Source organism: Ursus maritimus, unplaced genomic scaffold (genome assembly GCF_017311325.1).
Source record: "Ursus maritimus isolate PB19 unplaced genomic scaffold, ASM1731132v1 scaffold_14, whole genome shotgun sequence".
Classification (NCBI taxonomy): Eukaryota; Metazoa; Chordata; class Mammalia; order Carnivora; family Ursidae; genus Ursus; species Ursus maritimus.
Genome location: NW_024423786.1, coordinates 60,394,503 through 60,409,641, shown reverse-complemented (window position 1 = coordinate 60,409,641; position 15,139 = coordinate 60,394,503). Strand labels below are relative to the sequence as shown.

At 52.7% G+C, this 15,139-nt stretch overlaps 2 protein-coding genes across 2 annotated transcripts; one reads left to right on the top strand and one right to left on the bottom strand.

Moving 5' to 3' along the window:
- Positions 1–3,159, bottom strand: SHBG (sex hormone binding globulin). Its single transcript, XM_008687970.1, has 8 exons — positions 2,898–3,159; positions 2,665–2,756; positions 2,318–2,507; positions 1,850–2,011; positions 1,448–1,610; positions 1,180–1,316; positions 489–696; positions 1–146 (listed from the first exon to the last, which is right to left on the bottom strand). The coding sequence occupies exons 1-8, from the start codon at positions 3,006–3,008 to the stop codon at positions 1–3; spliced, it is 1,209 nt and encodes a 402-aa protein (XP_008686192.1). The 5' UTR covers positions 3,009–3,159.
- A 1,263-nt stretch (positions 3,160–4,422) lies between these two features.
- Positions 4,423–5,968, top strand: SAT2 (spermidine/spermine N1-acetyltransferase family member 2). Its single transcript, XM_040628215.1, has 6 exons — positions 4,423–4,654; positions 4,798–4,849; positions 4,981–5,064; positions 5,156–5,257; positions 5,421–5,461; positions 5,595–5,968. The coding sequence occupies exons 1-6, from the start codon at positions 4,589–4,591 to the stop codon at positions 5,760–5,762; spliced, it is 513 nt and encodes a 170-aa protein (XP_040484149.1). The 5' UTR covers positions 4,423–4,588; the 3' UTR covers positions 5,763–5,968.
- The last annotated feature ends 9,171 nt before the right edge of the window (positions 5,969–15,139 follow it).

The window sequence follows — 15,139 nt, the reverse complement described above, 5'->3', positions numbered from 1 at the left end:
TTAATGGGTGGTGTCGGTGCCATTGTTCGGGCCCTGGGGACAGCTGTGCGTCCAGATGTCCTGACTTCTGCTCAGGGCCCGGTCCATGTCCAGCTTCTGGCCTTGTGCCCAAAGGCCATCCAAGCAAAAGGAGGCGGAAGCCTCTCCTAGAGGGAGGGGGAACCGGGGGTGGGGGGCTTAGGGCAGCTGGCACCCACAAGCTGCCCCCCACTTTCCCAGCTCTCTGACTCAAGGTTTGTTTGTTTGGGTTTTTTTTTTAAGATTTTTATTTATTTATTTGACAGAGAGAAAGAGAGAGGGCACAAGCAGGGGGGAGCGGCAGAGGGAGAGGGAGAGGCAGACTCCCCACTGAGCAGGGAGCCCGACATAGGACTCGATCCCAGGACCCTGAGATCATGACCTGAGCCAAAGGCAGACGCTCAATCGATTGAGCCACCCTCTAGCTATTCCCAGAGGTACGCTGAGGAACACGAGCGTCCCCGTCTTACCTGGCGGAGCCCCCAGGAAGAGGCGCCCCTGCGGCTGGACCCAGAGCTTGAGGAGGGAGGCAAGGTCCGAGGCAGGCAGAGCAAGGATCTCCTTCTCAGACCCCTGGCTCAAGACCACCCCGGACACAGCCAGCTTCAGCCGGAGACGGAGTCCCAAGACCAGGGGCAGCTCCAGCTCTGGCCCCGACCCAGAGGACAGCACCACCTTCTGCAAAGAGTGCGGGACAAGGATGGGGGGGGGGTGTGAACCGCATCAACTCCTGGGGCCCTACCCCTGACTACCTCAATGGGGCCTGTGTGCCCTACCTTCTATCTGCCGACCATTTCAACCACCTAAATGCTCCCTTGATTTTCCTGGCTTGATATTCCGTAAAACCACACCTCTCCCAAGTCAATACAATCTAGATAAAAGCCATTTGTAGGGACGCCTGGCTGGCTGACTTCGTAGAGCATGCGACTCTTGATCTCGGGGTTGTGAGTTCGAGCCCCATGTTGGGTGTAGAGATTCCTTAAACATAAAATCTAATAAATAAATAAATAAATAAATATGTCATTTGCTTGCTGTGGGCAGCTTCCAGGTGTGTCTCTGCCCCTCTCCCCACCTTAAGCTTTCCTAACAGTGACAATTTGGAATCCCCATTTCCCCCCTTGCTCCCAGGCTCCCTTGAATAAAGCCAGCACCCACTCTTACTTGATCTTGGAGGTGGAGGCTGAGCTGAGAAGGGTTTTCTGGGGTCCCAAGGGCAAGGAGGTGGCCAGAGCCTGCTGCCAGCTGGAGTCCCAGGTCCAGAGAGAAGGCCCAGGGCTCTGCATGAGGCTGGGGGATGCCTTGGGCAGGGAGGAGACGTGATCCCCCTGAGGACTCAAGGCTGGGGATTCATGGAGGGAGGCAGCTAGTGCTGGAGGGAGACAGGGGACGGCAGACACAGAGCTGGCCATGAAGGAAAAACAGCCTTTACCTTGGAGATTGAATTCTGCATGAGTCCCTGGAGGGAAGAAGGTCCCGGGCTGGGACTGGACGGTACAGCTCCTGAGGCTGCTAGTAGGGGCCGACCCCGAGGTCTGGGCCTGTGGGTCCAGCCAGTTACCCCGGCGCAGGCAGCCATCCAGGGCAGGGACCAGCTGGAGCCGTGGAGGGAAGGGAAGATGTGGGGATGTCGCCAGCAAGACATCGGGGCCCCTCTCCACCCTCAGTTCACTCCACTCTGAGACACAAGCACTTGGCCTCTCCCACACAGCTCTCATGCCACCGGCTCTCGGCTCTTGGCATTCGTTCAGAGTGTGGCCTTGGAGCCCCGCGGTCACCCAGCCAGCCACACTTTAACAGCTTTGGTTGGTCCCCAGCCCTGTGATGTAGTTACCGGCAAACGGAGGCTGGAGACGGGGAACAGGAGCCCCCCCACTGCAATTCTGACGATGGGCTGGGGTTTGCTGGCCAGAGGCCCAGAGACCTGTCTCAGGCGCAGCACTTCTTCCCCATCCACATTCAGCAGCAGTGAGTCCTCAAGGATCTTCACTTCCACCTGCAGGGAGGAAGGAGCTGAGCCTAATCAGAGGTCCCCGGGGCCTGGCTCCGCCACTTTCTCCAGAAGCAGCCAAGTAGAACAGAAAGAACATGGGCTTGTGGAGCCAGCTAGCATCGTTGGCCGTGAGTCTCAGAACTCCCTTCCAGAAAACTGGGGACAAGCATAGCAATTCCATGGAGGTTTTATGCAGATTGAATAAGGTGACAGTGGGAAAGGGATGCCCGGAAACGCCTTTCTGTTCCCCTTTCGTTGACCAGCTCTGGACACACACACACACACACCCCCGGACCGCATCTGGCTTACCTGGTGCCATCTGCCATCATCCAGCCGGGGCCCGGCGCCCACTGTGAGCTGGGCCATCTGATTGTGTAGCTGGATCTCAGACCTGCCATCTCGAAGTCCTAGTACAAACCAGTCATCCTTTGGGTTGGTATCGCCATAAAAAATCACTCCTTCTGGATCCCAGGTTCGAAGCTCAAAGGAGGAAGAGCTTCTGGAAGGACAGAGAAGGCACGTATGGGGCATGCCCTCTGGGGGTAAAAGTGGGGTGTGGGAGGCTGAAGGAGAGGGAGGGAGACAGGAAAACGAGAAGATCCGAGGGAGGGAGGGTAGGGTTGGGGACTCCGTTGGGGGCTAGGTCAACTTCATACTTCCTGATCTTGGTGAAGTCAAAAGTCATGATGGTGATAGGCTCTTGTCCTGAGCCATTGCTGAGGTGCACGGCAGGGGGGTCCTGGACCCTCTGTCGGAAAGAGAAAGCAAAGGAGATAGAGTGAGGACGTGCCAGAGATGGACGGAGAGGCAGCGGGGCCGGGGCAGAGCCAAAGCGTAGATTGTGTAACCACACACGTGCGCTGAGCACTCCATCCCAACAGCCCGGCACCTGGGTGGAGAGACCATGTCTCGGGGCCCGTCCCTGGTGGCCGGGAGGTGGTAGCAGCAACAGCAGCAGCGACAGCCACCCAGATGTGGCCAGTGGGCCTCTGCACTCCATGGTCCGCTGCAGTCCTCTCTGTGGCTCAGAGAGCTCTGGGGAGAATGTGTGGGGGCAGGCAGCCTTTCCGTAGTTGGCGTTGGGTTAAAGGTTGCCCCTGGGGGGGAAGAAGGGGGGCAGGAGACCGGGCACTGACCCTCTGGCCCCTCTGACCCCTCTGAGGACAACTCGGGGGAGGGACAGAGGTCCTCCACTACACTCCCCCTGCTGGGAAAGTTTATGAGCTAGGACAGGGTACCCCACTTCCCCTCTCCTCCTCTAGAGCCTGACCAGGGTCCTTGAAGCCTTCTGCCCACTTGGGGACGCTGCCTCTATGGGCCTGAGGTCCAGAAACAAGTCCACCCTGCACCACAAGAAGCATCCTCTGTCAGAACTACAGCTGGGGGGCGCTTGGGGGGCTGGCTCGGTTAAGCGTCTGCCTTCCATTCAGCTCATGATCCTGGGGTCCTGGAATAGAGCCCCATTATGGCTCCCTGCTCAGCGGGGAGCCTGCTTCTCCCTCTCCCTCTGCCCCTCCACCCCTCTCAGGCTCCCTCTCGCTATTTCTCTCTCTCTCAAATAAATAAATAAAATCCTAAAAAAAAAAAAAAGGAACTACAGCCAGAGACCTGCAATAGCAAACACCCAGCGGGGTGAGTCTGGCCAAGTCATTCCACGGCGGTGCTTGTCAGTGTCCTTGTTCATACAATGTGACAAATAGTACCTACTTTATGGGGTTGCTGTAAGGAGAATTCATTGAGATAATCCAGGCAGGGCGCCTGGCGTCTGACCTCCTCCCTCGGTGTTTTCCCAGGCCTCTGAGGCTGGCCTCGGAGGGACGTTCTGTCCCTGAGTGTGATTTAGTGGCTACTAAGAAGAGGCCCGTCCCCCACTCCTAATTATCTCTTCCTCCCCATTTATTTCGAGATTCCACCATCTACCAATAGAAACGCATCACCCTCTCCCTGACCCGTTTAGAAATCCCAGTGTGCCCGAGAGAAGGAACACCTGGAGCCACTCGAGACCCCTAGGAAACAGCTCTTAGGCCTGGGTGACTTAGGTCTCACCCAGGGTCGCCGGGGGGGCCTTGGATGGGTGAGCGAGAGTGAAGGGTACAGCAGAAAATCCCTGCACACTTCACTTAGGGAGGGCCGGGGGAGGTGACTTTTGAACTGCGGGGTTTCACCCACAGAGGCTGGGACACCCAGGGGACAACAGCGAGGGAGCGGGTAGTCCAGCCTTGACCCCTGCCCAGGGACCCAGTCACGGGGCCGATGGTGGGGGGCAGGGCTAGGGCCTCCGGGCGTGCCTGCTCTGCTAGCTGATTGGCTGGCGGGATGCGAACCGGGCGTGTACAGGGGTGCGGCGCAGAGAGGACTCTCCCCGCCCCGCGCCCCCTTCGCCTGGCACTCCCCGGGCTCCCGGCGGGTGCAGGGGTGCAGCGCCGAGAGCACCCCCCCTCGCACCCACCACTCCCCCGGCCCCAGCCCGCGGCGCCCCCCGGCTGTCCGGGCCCGGTGCGTAGGCCTGGTCGAGGGCCCCCTGCCTCCGGGACGGGAGGGGAGGGTCCCGGACTTCAGTCCCAGACGGCGGGGATCGAGATGGCCTCCGTGCGGATCCGCGAGGCCGAGGAGGGAGACTGTGGACATATCTTGAGGCTGATTCGGGTGACGCCTGCGGGCCGGAACCGGGGGCCCCCGAGGGGGTGCGGGCGGCGCGGCCTGGGGCTGGGGCGGGGGGAGCGGGGAGTCGGGGCGGCCGGGGGGAGGGGCCCCCTGCCCTTAGCTGGCCTCTGTCCCCGCTGCCCTAGGAACTGGCCGAGTACGAGAAACTCTCGGACCAGGTGAAGATCAGCGAAGAAGGTGGGGGCCCGGCCCCCGCGTCCTGGCCCCGGCGGGGGAGGGAGGGAGGGATGGGTCCCCAGGGGCCCTAGCTCCAGGCCGGGCACCCAGGCCGTTCCTCTGTCTCCTTGCCACAACTGCCATCTCCCCAGCCCTGAGAGCCGATGGCTTCGGAGAGAACCCTTCCTATCGCTGTTTGGTGGCGGAGGTTCTCCCCGCCCCCGGGGAGCCGCAGGGTAAGACCAGCAGGGCCTCGGAGGGTCCCCGTCCCGGCGGTCTCCGAGGTCCCTCCCAGGCGCCCAGTGCCCTCTTCTGTCTCCGTCTCAGGGCCCAGTGTGGTGGGTTATGGGCTGTATTACTTCACCTACAGCACTTGGAAGGGGCGCAACGTTTACCTGGAGGACATCTACGTGACGCCGGAATATCGGGGTACTGGGGTACTGGGCTGAGGCCCGGGGCGGGCGGAGAGCCCCCCAGACCCAACCCCCATCCCCAAGCCCCCTAACCCCAGCCCTATGGCCTCTTCTGAGTCCCTTCAATGGAACCCCCCCCCCACCGCCCTCTTTTTGTTCTTTCTCTTTCCCCACAACAGGTCAGGGGATTGGCTCAAAAATAATCCAGAAGGTGGCTCAGGTGAGGAGAGGGATGGGGCCATGAGGGACGCGCTGGAAAAGCAAGGGCGCCTGGGAGGCCCGGGGGGTCAAACACAGGGTGAAAAAGTATTTTTCTCTTTGGAAGGGAAAGTCAGTGATGTCTTCTCCCACAGGTGGCCCTGGATCAGGGCTGTTCCCAGTTCCGCCTCGCAGTCCTGGACTGGAACCACAGGGCCGTGGCCTTGTACAAGGCCCTAGGAGCCCAGGATCTGACTGAAACTGAGGGCTGGCATGCCTTTCGCTTCGAGGGAGAGGCCATGAGGAAGTTGGCGGGAAAGTGAGGCCATCCCTTGGGGATCTCCGTGGTCCACCTTCTCCTTCCCCACGAGCTCAAGCACTCCACAGAGACTCATGTCCGCTGGCACAGGCCTCCCTGAAGGAAGAGAGGCTGGAAGAGGCTATACCCAAACTATGGACAGAGCAGAATTGAGGGAGAGGCCTTTCCACCTCCTTGCTGAGGGTGAGAAATAAAGGAGAATTACTGTAAGTGTGGTGTTGGCAGAGCAGTGCGTGACTCGATAAGCTTCAGCCGCCCCGAGACCCTTCTGGAATGTTCTGGTCTCCTGGGGTGGGGGGATGCTGCTTCTGGGGGTAAAGGAGGGCCCAAGATGACCTTCACCCTCAGAGGGCCGGAGTGTTGGCTTTGGCCTGTGGAATATAGAGAAAAGAAGAACAAGGGGCCAGCTTGGCACATCAGGCTTGTCAGTCCCACTTTGGGACCCAGACAAAGGCCTCCAGTGTCTGGACTGCAAGGTGCAGGACCCCAGACTGAGGCTGGCCCACTGGCTCAGCACATGGAGCAGGCTGCCACCTGCTGGTGGTGTTCCGGGGTTTCTGGGAAGGAACACTGGCCTCAGCTTCTTAAAAAAAAAAAAAAAAAAAAAAAAAATCAGCTTAGCTCACCAGCGATTTTTCTTTTTCAAAAGTCACAAAGTCCTTATTTTCAGTTTGGCAAAACCAAAACAGACCTCTAGGACCCATGGAGAGAAGGGGAGAGACAAGCTCCTGTTCTACTTCCATAATATTTTATTACATAGGTACTGTGGGTTTCGTGTAGGAAAATTGGAATGTACATATAAAATGCAAATAGAATCCATAGCCTCACTTACCTAACTATCATTAACCCTTTGGATTAACAATAATTTTTTAGTGAGCTCTACACCCAACATGGGGCTCAAACTCACAACCCCGAGATAAAGAGTTACATGCTCCACTGACTGAGCCAGCCAGGCGCCCCAGGATCATATACTTTTTAACAATATGTCGAAGGGGTGCCTGGGTGGCTCAGTCAGTTAAGCATCTGCCTTTGGCTCAGGTCATGATCTTGGGGTCCTGCGATCGAGCCTCACATCAGGCTCCAGGCTCAGCGGGGAGCCTGCTTCTCCCTCTCCCCCTGCTTGTGCTCTCTCTCACTCTCTCTCAAATAAGTAAATAAAATCTTTAAAAAAAACCCAATATATCAGAAACATCTATCTTCACATGCTATTAAACATACATCTGTCATCACTTTTAATGGAGGCATATTATTTCTTTTGTTGATGAACCATTGGTTAAATGATCCTAATTTAGACACTGAAAGGGGGCAGGCAGGTAACATAAATGTGTAAATTATAAGAAACAGCATCTCCAGACTTCTATGGAAATGTAGAGAATTGAAGATTCATCTTAAAATTCAAATTAAAAAAAATAGTAAGATTCGGCCAAACAGCTCACTTCTTCCTGAGTGGTGCCAGTTTGGGGCCCTTAAAACCAATTTAGAGCAAATGGGCCTTTATTACTATTATTTTTTAAAGATTTTATTTATTTATTCGACAGAGATAGAGACAGCCAGCGAGAGAGGGAACACAAGCAGGGGGAGTGGGAGAGGAAGAAGCAGGCTCATAGCGGAGGAGCCTGATGTGGGGCTCGATCCCATAACGCCGGGATCACGCCCTGAGCCGAAGGCAGACGCTTAACCGCTGTGCCACCCAGGCGCCCCGCAAATGGGCCTTTAGGACAATCTTGGTCAAGAAATAATGAAGCTGGACAACCCCTTCCACACATCGGAGCCAGAAAAATCCAGTCTCATGTCCTTGGCTCATCTCAATCTGACAGCGATTTATGTCTTTTTTTTTAATTAATTTATTTATTTGAGAGAGACAGAGAAAGAAAGTGCAGGCACAGGAGCTGGGGGAGGGGCAGAGGGATCGGGGGATCCTCAAGCCTGCTCCACGCTGAGCATGGAACCTGACAGGGGGCTCGATCCCCCGACCCTGAGCTCATGACCTGAGCCGAAATCAAGAGTCGGAGGCTTTACCGGCTGAGCCACCCAGGCGCCCAGGGATTTATATTTTTTAAGTATGATCAATTTATCTAGTGGTGGGGCTTTTTTTAACCTTAACTTGCATCAGAATGCAGTATTTCTGGAAAGATGCACAAACAAGCAGAGAGAATGTCATCATCTCTGAGGAGAGGACCTGAGGGGCCAGGGGACAACGTTTCCCACTCGCCACTTTAAATTTTCTGCATTTTGTACTGTGCTCATGTATCACGGCTTCAGAAAAAAAAAAAAAAAAAGAATACTTAAAACTTTAAAATTTAATGCAGAAGAAAAGGGCATAAACTAGGAAGCAATATTGCCAAAATTTATCTTGCCCCATCTTGTGTTGCCTTCACTTTTCGGAGTTTATGATTTTCACGTCGTCCTCTTGCCTTGGCCCCAGTCTTGGCCAGTTTTCACAGGATGTCTGCACTCCAGTGTCACTCTGTTCTCACCACAGCCTCGCCTTGGGCTCCTGCCCACTCATCACCTCATGGGCCTCCTACGAGGTGATTCTATTATGATCGGGATGAGGTGATAAGGGCCTGTGTTCTGGCCTTGGCAGTGAGAACAAAGGGGAGGGCACTGAGGGGGAGGGCTTTTTAAAGGGAACATGGAGGGACACTTGGGTGGCTCAGTCGGTTAAGCATCTGACTCTTGATTTTGGCTCAGGTTATGATCTCAGGGTCCTGGATCGAGCCCCGAGTCGGGTTCTGCGCTCAGCAAGGAGTCTGCTTGAGATTCTCTCTCTCTCGGCCCTCCTCCAACTTGAGCTCTCTCTCTCTTAAATAAAATATTTATTATTATTTTTTAATGTACCTTTTTAAAAAGATTTTATTTATTTACCTGAGAGTGTGCACATGCACTCGAGAGAGAGAGAGAGAGAAAGAGAGAGAGCACGAGCAGGGGAGGGGCAGGCAGAGGGAGAAGCAGACTCCCCGCTGAGCAGGGAGCCAACGCAGGACTCGATCCCAGGACCCCCAGATCATGACCTGAGCTGAAGGCAGACTTTTAACCCACTGAGCCCCCCAGCCTCCCCAATAAATAAAATATTTAAAAATAAAATAAAGGGAGGTTAGAGGGGCCCTTGGTTGGCTCAGTCGGTGGGGGATACAACTCTCAAGCTCGGGGTTGTGAGTTCCAGCCCCACATTGGGTGTAGGGATTACTTAAAAAAATAAAATCTTAAAAAAAAAAAAAAAAGGGAGCGTAGAGAAAGGATAATTAAAACATCTCTCAAATCCATCCACATCCCTATGTCCCCTTCCACTATCATCTCTGAAAATTGCCATCGTCTCTTAACTGACCTCCTCCTGTAACTGCCCCCTTTCATGAGGTTATCAGTACTTTTTTTATGATAGATATACATTATATTATATAAACAAATACTTCTATAAGGCTGATAGAAAAAACAGTCGTCTTCCAACTTCCTTAGTTTTTCAGAGACGATCCCTTCAATTGAATGCTTGAATTGTGTTACTATGTTTTGTCTTGGGTTCATCTGTCTATTTCAAACTAAAAATAGCATGCAAATGTTGCTACTTCTTGATGCTTCTGTGTCAGGCATGAGATATTGACTTCCCACTGCTAACTCTCTTTTCCAACCCCACCCCCATTTCCCATCATCCCACACTTCCCATATTATTTCATAATTCTGGCTGGATCTGTTTAGTGTTTACACTATTACGATTATGCCGATGCGCTTTATAATTGTGCCGTTTGGATAAGTTATTTTTTTTATTTTATTTATTTGAGAGAGAGAGTGAGAGAGAGAGGGTGAGCAGGGGGAGGGACAGAGGGAGAGAGAGACCCTTAATCCGACTCCATGCTGAGCACAGAGCCTGACCTGAGATCATGACCTGAGCTGAAATCAAGGGTTGGATGCTTAACCGACTGAGCCACCTAGGTGCCCCGCCGTGTGGATAGTTAATAGCTTTTCTTTCCCCAACCATTTATGTTTTTTCTGGAATTAATATTTGCTTTGTCCTTTAGGTTTGTTTGCTTCGTTTTCTGTGTACTCCAGTTCATCCCCAAATTCTCCGTTAGCCGTGTTAGTGAGTTCTAAGGATATATACAAACACGTAAGGAATTTTATCCCTTCTTTTTTTTTAAGATTTTATTTATTTATTTGACAGAGAGAGAAACAGCCAGCGAGAGAGGGAACACAAGCAGGGGGAGCGGGAGAGGAAGAAGCAGGCTCCCAGCAGAGGAGCGCGATGTGGGGCTCGATCCCAGAACGCCGGGATCACACCCTGAGCTGAAGGCAGATGCTTAACGACTGGGCCAGCCAGGCGCCCCAGGAATTTCATCTCTTGTATTTGAGAATTTTCTCACGGAGCCTTTAGACCTGCCTGCTGGATCTCCCTCCGAACCCGTCTTGGGATTCCCTTTGCCTCTCTTGGATTGATCTCCTGTTTCCTGCAACCGATCTCCAACCTATCTCTTTATCTTTTTCAGTTTATTTTGATGGAGCTTCTTAAGAAAGGGTACTTTGGAGATGATTTGATAGTGACCCCCAGGCACCTGGCTGGCTCAGTGGAAAGTCATGCAACTGTGGATCTCAGCGTGTCGGGGCGTGAGTTCAGGCCCCACATTGGGTGTAGAGATTACGTAAATAAAAACTAAAACAAAACAAAACAAAACTGTTGGGACCTTATAAGTGTGAAAATGTCTACTCTTGTGCTTAATTGCCATTGTGGTTGGGTATCAAATACTAGGTTGGAAATAATTTGCATTAAGAATTTTGAGGGCGGGGCGCCTGGGTGGCTCAGTTGTTAAGCATCTGCCTTCGGCTCAGGGCATGATCCCAGAGTCCTGGGATCGAGCCCCACAGCAGGCTCCTCTGCTGGGAGCCTGCTTCTTCCTCTCCCACTCCCCCTGCTTGTGTTCCCTCTCTTGCTGGCTGTCTCTTTCTCTGTCAAATAAATAAATTTAAAAAAAATAATTTTGAGGGCATTTCTCCATTTTCTTCAAGCTTCTGGGGTTGCTGTTAAGAAGCCTGAAATTTTTCTTATTGTGGAAAATAAAATGTGTATGAAGCCTATTTTCATTTTCCTTCTCTCTTTGCCCAACCACAGCTTTTAGAATCTTCTTTTTTTCCTAGCCTTCTGAAATCTTACACGGGAAAGTTTTAGTGGGGACCCAGTGGGTCTTTGCAACCTAGAAGCTCATCTTCTTCAGTTATAGAAAAATAATTTTTTTAAAGGTTTTATTTATTTGAGAGAGAGAGAGAGAGAGAGAGAGAAATGGGGGAGGGGCAGAGGGAGAGGGAGAAGCAGACTCCCAGCTGAGCAAGGAGCCCCACCCAGGGCTTGATCCCAGAACTCTGAGATCACGACCTGAGCCCACCTCAGATGCTTAACTGACTGAGCCACTCAAGGCCCCCCCCTTTTTTGAGCGAGAGAGAGAGAGAGAGAGAGAGAGCACTCTTGTGCTCGTGTGTGAACATGCAAGATGGGGTTGTGGGGGAGGGGCAGAAAGAGAATCTTCAGCAGGCTTCACACCCAGCGCAGAGCCCAACTCAGGGCTCCATCTCACAACCCTGAGATCATGACCTGAGCTGAAATCAAGAGTGGGATGTTTAACCCACTGAGCCACCCAGGCGCCCCTAGAAAAATATTTCTTAAATTGTTATTTTTGGGGGCTCCTGGGTGGCTCAGTGGGTTAAGCATCTGCCTCCAGCTCGGGTCATGGTCCCAAGGTCCTGGGATTGAGCCCTGAGTTGGGCTGTCCGCTCAGCGGGAAGCCTTCTTCTCCCTCTCCCTCTGCTCCTCCCCCTGCTTGTGCGCTCTCTCTCTCTCTGTCGAAAAGATAAATAAAATCTTTAAAAATGAATAAAGATAAATTTTAAAAATAAATTGTAATTTTTTTGGACTATTTCTTCCCCTCCATATTTCTGTTATTTCTTTCTGGAATTTTTGTTTCTCGAATGTTTAATCCCATGGGCCAGACTTTTAATTTTCTTGTATTTTCTTTCCTTATTTCCCATCTTCTTCATTTTTTGCTCAACTTTCTGGGAGATTTCTTTAATTTCATTTTCCAACCCTTCTCTGGAATTTTTATTTCTGACTTCATATTTTTAATTTCTAAGAGCTCTTTTTTTTTAAGATTTTATTTTTTTATTTGAGAGAGAGAGAGAACAAGCAAGCAGAGGGGCAGAGAGAGAGCTGGGTGAAGAAGTCTAAGGCAAGTGTCAACATTCAGTATGTATGGGGCGCCTGGGTGGCTCAGTCGTTAAGCGTCTGCCTTCATTTCAGGGTGTCATCCCGGTGTTCTGGGATCGAGCCCCGCATCAGGCACCTCCACTGGGAGCCTGCTTCTTCCTCTCCCACTTCCCTTGCTTGTGTTCCCTCTCTTGCTGGCTGTTTCTCTCTCTGTCAAATAAATAAAATCTTAAAACAAACAAACAAATTCAGTATGCAAATTTTCACATAGTCCCCATTTTCAGTAACTATCCAAAATTCTTCTATCAACCTATCCATCTTTCTGTCTTCCTCCCAATCCCTATGTATTTAGAAGTCCGAAGATAAACTGGGCCTTGTCTGTTGACACATCCTTCGTAGTCTAGCCAGAGGAACCTTGCTAAAAGGCAAGTTGGCTGAAAATCCGGCAATGGCTCCCACGGCTCTCAGCAAAAAGTCCAAACTTCTAAATACATTCCAGTCCCTCCAAGCTCTGGCCCAACCCTTCCAGCCACGTGCTCCTGTCCAGTTGGTTCTTACCATGTTAGACTGTTTTCAGAACCTCAGATGCACTGTACTCTCCCCCTCTGGGCCTCCCGCATAAGCCGTTCCCCTGTCTGAAACACTGTTCCCCGTTTTCCCACTCCCATCTTTTGCCTGAATGGACCGTGACTACAACAGATGAACAAAAGTTAAACCTGAGAGGATTGTTGGTGTCAGAGGCTTGGTAGTTCGTGAAGGTGACATTTCTAAAACAAAATTCAGTCACTCCTATTGCTTGAGTCCAAACCCAAACTCCTCAGTCTCACAGCCAGCATTCTTGACAATCTGCACTTATCAGCTACTCAAACTCTCTCTCTCTCTCCTTGTCCGAATCACTGCTGGCTCTTTACCATCTCTACTGTCTCTGCCACCCTGCTTACTAATGCTTGGACATTCTGGAAGTCACCTCTTCTTTTTTCAAAAAAATTTTTAAAGATTCTATTTATTTATTTGACACCGAGAGATAGACCAAAAGCAGGGGGAGCAGCAGAGGCAGAGGGAGAAGCAGGCTCCCCACTGAGCAGAGAGCCCAATGTTGGGACTCAATCCGAGGACCCTGGGATCATGACCTGAGCTGAAGGCAGAGGCTTAACCAACTGAGGCCCCCAGGCACCCCTCCTGAGTTCTTTCTTCCATGACTGGCAGCACCATTCACTCATTGACCCTAAGTACAAATCCGAGAGTTGTCTGGGGGTCCTCCCAGTTTTTCACTGGCTCCTGAGCCCACCCCACTCCACCCTCACCACCAATTCTTGTTGACTCTACTGTAAATTTCACCAGGCTCCAATCTACTTGTACCTCTGTTGTCCACAGCCCTCATCCAAGGTCATCGGCATCTTTCTTACCTGCAATAGTTCTTCCCCAGTCTCACACCTTGGGACCACCCTTACTCTTTAATCCATTCTCCACCATTGTAGAATGCAAATCATATCACAGACACTCCTGCTTAAAACCTCTCAGTGGCTCTTCAGCATTCATAAAGGAAAAGCCCTTCTCCTTCATCGGATTTACAAGTCCCTCGCAGGCTACCCTCCGGCAGTTCCCTACTTCAAGCCAAATGCCCTTCGAATTAGTCATGGTTCCCCAAAAGACAAGTTCTTTCTCCTGCTCTGCATCACTGTGTTGTGATGGCTCAGGAATACTCTTACCGCACGTTTCCTTTAGCAAACGTCTACTCAGGCCTCAAGTCTCAGTTCGTGTCACCTCCTCAAGCCTTCCCAGGTCGCTCTGAAGAACCGCTGACCATTGTCTCCTTGGGATTCCCTCTATACCCAGTCCTTACCTCTAGCACATTTTCAGTAGAACCCCATTCACTTACTTGTGAGTCGGTTTAAACTTGTTTGTCCCTCCCTTGCCGATGCATAAAATCCTTGTTTGGGGAACTACCTCTTGTCTTTGCATCCCTAGCACTTAGCACACCGTGATTGGAACACACGGAGGGCGAAATAAATACTTGCTAAATGATGAAATGCACAACCCGATTCTAATTTCTGTGCTACTTTATACTCATCTCTACAGCTCTATTTCTTATCTTGGTTCAGGAATCTGAAGTTTTCCCTCTACTACCCTCTTACTCCACAACATTTTTTCCTATTTTGAATTTCCTCAGCATTTGGATATCAAATCTTGTGCTAATCTAAGTTGCCTTTGCTTTTTGGTACTGCCTTGAAATTATCCTTTAACCTTTCATTGGGTGCACGATCGGCGTCTACTCAAAGCAAGAACGCGGCTCTTAAATCTATAGCTAGATTTACAGATGCTTCTAAAGAGTCGATACACGCGTGTGAACGATTAAGCCCGGCGCATGCGCATCAGGCCTTTTTTTTTTTTTTTTTTTGCCTTTAGACTCCCCCCCCCTTTTTTTTTTCTTTGGAGCGTGCGCATCAAGAAAGACAAAGGTGGGGAAAGTGACCAAGCAGTCATCCAGGCGCATGCCCATCCCTAACTTGCCCCAGCCCCGGGATGCTCACAGTGGGGAAGTGGGTGTGGCCTGACCGGGAGCCGCAGAAATCCAATCCGACTGAGTGGGCTCGGCCCCTCCCTCCGCACGATTGGCTAGCTCTCAGTGTTGTGGGGCGGGGAAAGGAAGAGATGTGGGCGGTGGAGTGGGGGGGGGGGCTGGCGAAGGAAAAAAGCCATCCCGTTCTGCGCAAGCGCAAGCAAGCGACCAGGAGGGGGCGCGCGAGAGCGAAAGGGAGTGTGGAAGCCCTGATGCGCTGGCGAGCGCGAGCTGGGTCGCCAGCCTTGACGCCTGCGCCGTGGCCCTCGGGGCCCCGCGCGCGGCGGGCGGGTGCCCGGTGCGCCTGCGCAGTAGGCGGCGGCAGGGGGAGGTGGAGGCCGTGGAGCGGCAGTGGCAGCAGCGGGTCCCGGGACTGAGGCAGCAGCGGGGGCGGCGGCAGGCGGAAGCTGAGGTGACGAAGGCAGCGGCGGCGGCGGCCGTTTCCCTCACGGTGGCGGAGACCAAGGCGGCGGCGGCGGACGGGGAGCGGCCCGGCCCCGGCCCCCTGCTCGTTGGCTGTGGCAGGGCCGCCGTGGGGCCGGCCCGGCTCCCGCCCCCCGCGGCTCCCCCTCCGGCTCCTCCCCCGGGGAGACGCCGGGGGCCTGGCCCGGCCCGGACTCAGACCGCCGCTGCAGCC